The following is a 4,591-nucleotide window of genomic DNA, read 5'->3' as shown; positions in this document are numbered from 1 at the left end:
TGGGCTTTGTACTTTTAAATATTTTAGGTTGTGTTTGTCAGAACAATAGCACTAATGTAAGTATGAACTTCTTGTGGAAAATAAAAAGTCTGAAAACTGTTAAAGTAAACCAGTTGGCTCTTACTCAACTTAATATTGCAGGTGTATTTGGAGTCTGAAAAGGCAATTTAAAGGATTTGAAAAAGAAATAAGTGGGGGCTGAGTGAACAGGATAAACAAAAGATTATAAAAGTGAATTCTTGTGGGTTAGCAGCCAGCAAGGGTTGGGAAGCTGTGGAAGTGGCAGAAGGATGCTGTAGTAAAGGTTGCTAGGCTACTGCACGGGAAGCGCTTATGGAGCACTACTCAGCTATGCCGAGCATTTTTACTACCCAGCTACTAAGTTATCCATGTATAGTATTTCTGCTTTCCTGGCTACTGGCCGGAAAGGGAAGTTTGAACTGCTAGGAAACGTTGTCCCTTTGTAGGATGAAACTTGGCCACATGCCAGTTATTACCTTTGCAAGACTGACTGTTTTTGGTTTCGGTCACATTGACTGACAAGGAATGTCAGGAATTCTGCTGAACGTGTTTGAAATGGAATAGCAAACAATAGGTCTTTGATTCAAGTATAAAAGTATAAAAACTCGCATGAATTTAACTTGTTCTGGTGATGCTGACTGGTAAGCTCTTGGTTTGTCTATACTATTTTGGCCTTGATTTCTTCTACGGTGTGTTAAGAAGCTTACTGAGAATATAATGTGGGTTCTCTTTTTTTTTTTTTTTTTATCTGGATTTGACATAATTTTAAAAAATATTTGTAAGACTGTAATCTGTACCAGTAAAAATAATTTCTTGCAATTGCAAATGCAAGGTCCTCAATTTTTCCTCTGTAAGGGAAGGTAATTCTTCATCTGCTTTTTTATTAATGGGTTCTCTGTACTGTGGTTTGCCATACATATAGTTGGAAAACACATGCGTTTATGATTATTCTTACTCGTAATTTAACCTTTGATCTTTGTCCCAGGAGATCATTTTAACAGAAAGTTAAAGCTACCAGTTACTATCACAGACAGTGACAGAGGAATGGAATGTGGAACTAAAATTCTGGTGTGTTAATAATGATTCCTTTGCACCTGCTGTCTTTCTCCTTGTGAGACACAGTAAGCCAGTTCTCTTTTAACACTGTTTTGTGAAGAAGTGTTACAACTTTGTCAATACTGTTGTGTTACGAGCAAGTCAGACACGGAATACACACCATAGGATGCAACAGCAAAAAAAATTAATTTACTCCTTAACATCCATGAAGGTGCAGTGGATATAACATAATGTGGATTTGATCCCAGTCCAGTGTCCTGTTGCTGGTTGGGGCAAGCCAACACCCCTGGTATAGAGTCTCCCAACTTGTACTGATTTGTGACCCAGAGATTTCTCAAACTTAAACCCACCTCTTTGATGTAACTGCTCTTTATGGAGTTGTCTTCTGTGAATTTGTGTAGGTGCTTTTTAAATCTAAGTAAAATAATAGTATTCACATACTATGCCAAGAATTCTAAAGTTCACCTAGCTGTGTGTTGTGTGAACGACTGCCATGTGTTTGATTCTTATCTGCTAATTTTGCTCGATGATGCCTGTTTCTTGTGTTGAGAAACTGAACAATTGTTACCTGTAGCTTTCTTCATTCCACTGGTGGCGTTATAAATCCTGTTCTCAGCTGTTTCTTTTCCTGGGGGAAGACTTGTCTATTAACCATTCCTTGTAGCTGTGGATATGCTGTTTTGAGCACCCTGGTTGTATCCTTCGCTGTGCCTCTTTCAGTTCTGTTATATAATTTTTGAGACAAGTAGGAGCCAGGATTGGGTGTAGTATTAAGGATGGATTTTATATAGTGACATAAAGTATCCTGCTTTGTTTTCTAAGACTTATAAGAATTCTTAGCATTTGCTTTTCTTTTACTACTACTGATATTTTTATTACTACAGAATCTCATTCTAAAGTGAATACCTTTTTCACAGACTGTCATCATCTGTGGTATGTTAGGATTCTGGGCTTTCTTAAACTTACGTGCTTTACTTTACATCTCTTTGCAGTGGATTTCTTGTGCTAGTTTAGTATCTACTCACACAGTTGTATAAAGAACTCATGACACTGTAGGTATTTATCACTTTTATAGCTTAGAATTATCAAAAATCTTTTTCATGTTTATGAAAATTGCAATAATATTTTCACAATGTTTAAAGTATGCAATTATCTGCAGTACGGACTGTATGTGAAATTAATAACAGGACTGGATATTTTGAATTTATTCCCATTGCATTAATTTACAAACTCAATCTTTTGCAGTTTTGCTGCTAGAGAAGATGGAACATGATGACATTTGTAATAAAACTCTAAAGATTACAGACTTTGGTCTGGCTAGAGAGTGGCACAGAACAACCAAAATGAGTGCAGCAGGGACTTACGCGTGGATGGCTCCAGAAGTTATCAAGTCCTCCATGTTTTCTAAAGGAAGTGACATCTGGAGGTAAGAAGTTTGTCTACTGAAGACCATGTTCAGTAGAACTACGTTGAGGTTTTTGAATGAGTTTTTATTTGGATTTTTTGTGATTTCCTAGGTTATTGTCTCAGCATATGCCAAGTATAGCTGTTCTAAGAAACATGTTAATTTCTCAGCATCTAGTTCATTTGATCAACCTTTAGTTATTCATGACTTACAAATTGGGGGACGGAGAGGGAAAACAACAGAAAGACTTTTTTTTATTTTTTTAAGTGAGATCTTATTAGGAGTAAGCCTTTAAAATATCTATTGGTTAAGTATTTTATCTGGACTCTTAATATTAACAGCCATATGCTCTTGATACATTAACATATGATCAATCTCATATTGATATGTTTACTTTGTCTGAAATGTCTCATCCTGCGTAAAGAAATGGGACCAGCCAGTTATTAGCATATGTCTGATAAATGAAAATAAGTTGCAAACCAGAACTTTGTCAAATGTTAACTTAAATTAGTGTTGTCTTTTAGGAATCTGGAATGTCATCGGGTGTAAAAGTGAACATCAGATCTAAGCTTTTGTATTTATAGAGATTTTGCTTCTGGTAGCTGGAGTGAGGAGAGTGTGTTCAGCACAAAATTGTTTTAACTTGCTCTCTAATTTTAAAGGTGGGGAACTCCCTATGTTAAATTTGTGAATTTCTTGTTAAAGACATTATCGTGGATCATATAAATAATATGGCTCTCAGTGCTGATGCTATTTTTGAGTGGTGTAGTGTACTATACATGTATTGTAGAAAGGTAATTTAAACTTTAGTTTTAATTTAGTTCTGTTCTGTGAGTGGGGAAAAGCAGTGATTGCACAATAGGCTCTAAACGCTGCTGTGCCTCACCCTGAAAAGTCTACATGTCCTTTCTTTTTGAAATGTTTTCTATCTGAAGGATCCAAGGCAGCTATTTGGGGAAGGAGGGAAGAACTTTAATCTTTTTTTTCATGCCGCCTTATGCATGTTCTGTGTTGTATAATTCTTAAATAGGGTCCTATTTTGCTTACATACCTGATACTCTACAGCATGAAGTAATACTTTTGGTATTCTCAGAATGATTCTGTATCTGCACTACTGTTTTGTGACACCCATTTGTCTTGTGTCTGGAACTGATTTTCAGCATTTTGTTTACATCAGTCTGAGTTGATGCCCAGTTGAGAAACATCTTTGGCTTCATTCTTTTTTTCCATTCTTTCTTTCTTTTTTCATTTTTTTTCTTTTGCGGGGTGGAGGTTGGGTGTAGGCGTTTCCCTAATCAGCTGTATTCCATGCTTAATTACAGGTCCTGTCCAGTCTTGTTGCTGTGATTTTAGGTATCTGAGGGGGTATGCTTTGGTGCAATTATTTTATATTCTGCTGCAACATTAGTTTACATTTTTGGAACCTACAGTATTTCTCTTCTTCGCCTTCTCTCCTGCACGCCTCTCTTGTAAAAATGTAAGTATTTAGCTCAATGATGGACATCTAACAGGAGAGGTTTTTAAGTAGAAAGGCTGTGTTGTACAGTATAGTTTAGACTTTCTTGGCTTCTAAAGATCTCCTGCTTACTGCACCTTGATCTATTCTGTTGCTTATCTTTACTCTTTCTTTAAAAGAAAAGCAAATAAAGAATACCCTGGTTATGGGAGTGGTTTTTGTTTTAAAAAGCATTCAGGTTACAAATTTAAGTATGGTTCTCTCCAAGACAAGAACACAGTATATGTTGGTAAAGTTCTAAACTTCAGTTACACATACTGAGTCTTCAAAAGAAGTCTGCAGACCTCTTATTTAAAAAAAAAAAAAAAAAAAAAAAAAGGCAGGTGAGTGTGCTCAAGTATACTCAGATTTGCAGCTAGTCTTCCAGAATCAGCCAGGGCTTGGAAGCGTTGTGGGAGTATTTTTGTGCAGAGCCTTCCAGGCTGCACGTTCTCAGGTGTCATCCTAGATAGCACAGCTGGTACTTTCTAGGCCCTGCGTGTGAATCCTTTTGCTTCCCAAACCAGAGTTATAAGTAATAAGTTATAAGTTTAAGTTATAACTTATAAGTATAAGTTATAAGTTATAAGTGCAGAGTACTGCACTTACTGTTC

General features: G+C 36.3%; 1 protein-coding gene across 1 annotated transcript in view; it reads left to right on the top strand.

The window, feature by feature from the left end:
* Positions 1 to 2,327: 2,327 nt before the first annotated feature.
* The window catches only part of MAP3K21 (mitogen-activated protein kinase kinase kinase 21), a 22,283-nt gene continuing 20,019 nt past the window's right edge, over positions 2,328 to 4,591 (top strand). The window contains exon 1 of the mRNA XM_035899708.1: positions 2,328 to 2,503. Coding sequence (XP_035755601.1) covers positions 2,340 to 2,503 — 164 coding nt within the window. The 5' untranslated portion in view covers positions 2,328 to 2,339. The remainder of the gene's footprint in view (positions 2,504 to 4,591) is intronic.

The sequence above is a fragment of the Egretta garzetta genome, unplaced genomic scaffold, assembly GCF_000687185.1.
Source record: "Egretta garzetta isolate BGI_Z169 unplaced genomic scaffold, ASM68718v1 scaffold118, whole genome shotgun sequence".
Classification (NCBI taxonomy): Eukaryota; Metazoa; Chordata; class Aves; order Pelecaniformes; family Ardeidae; genus Egretta; species Egretta garzetta.
The sequence above is the reverse complement of the archived record's forward strand: the minus strand, read 5'-3'. Positions and strand labels throughout refer to the sequence as shown.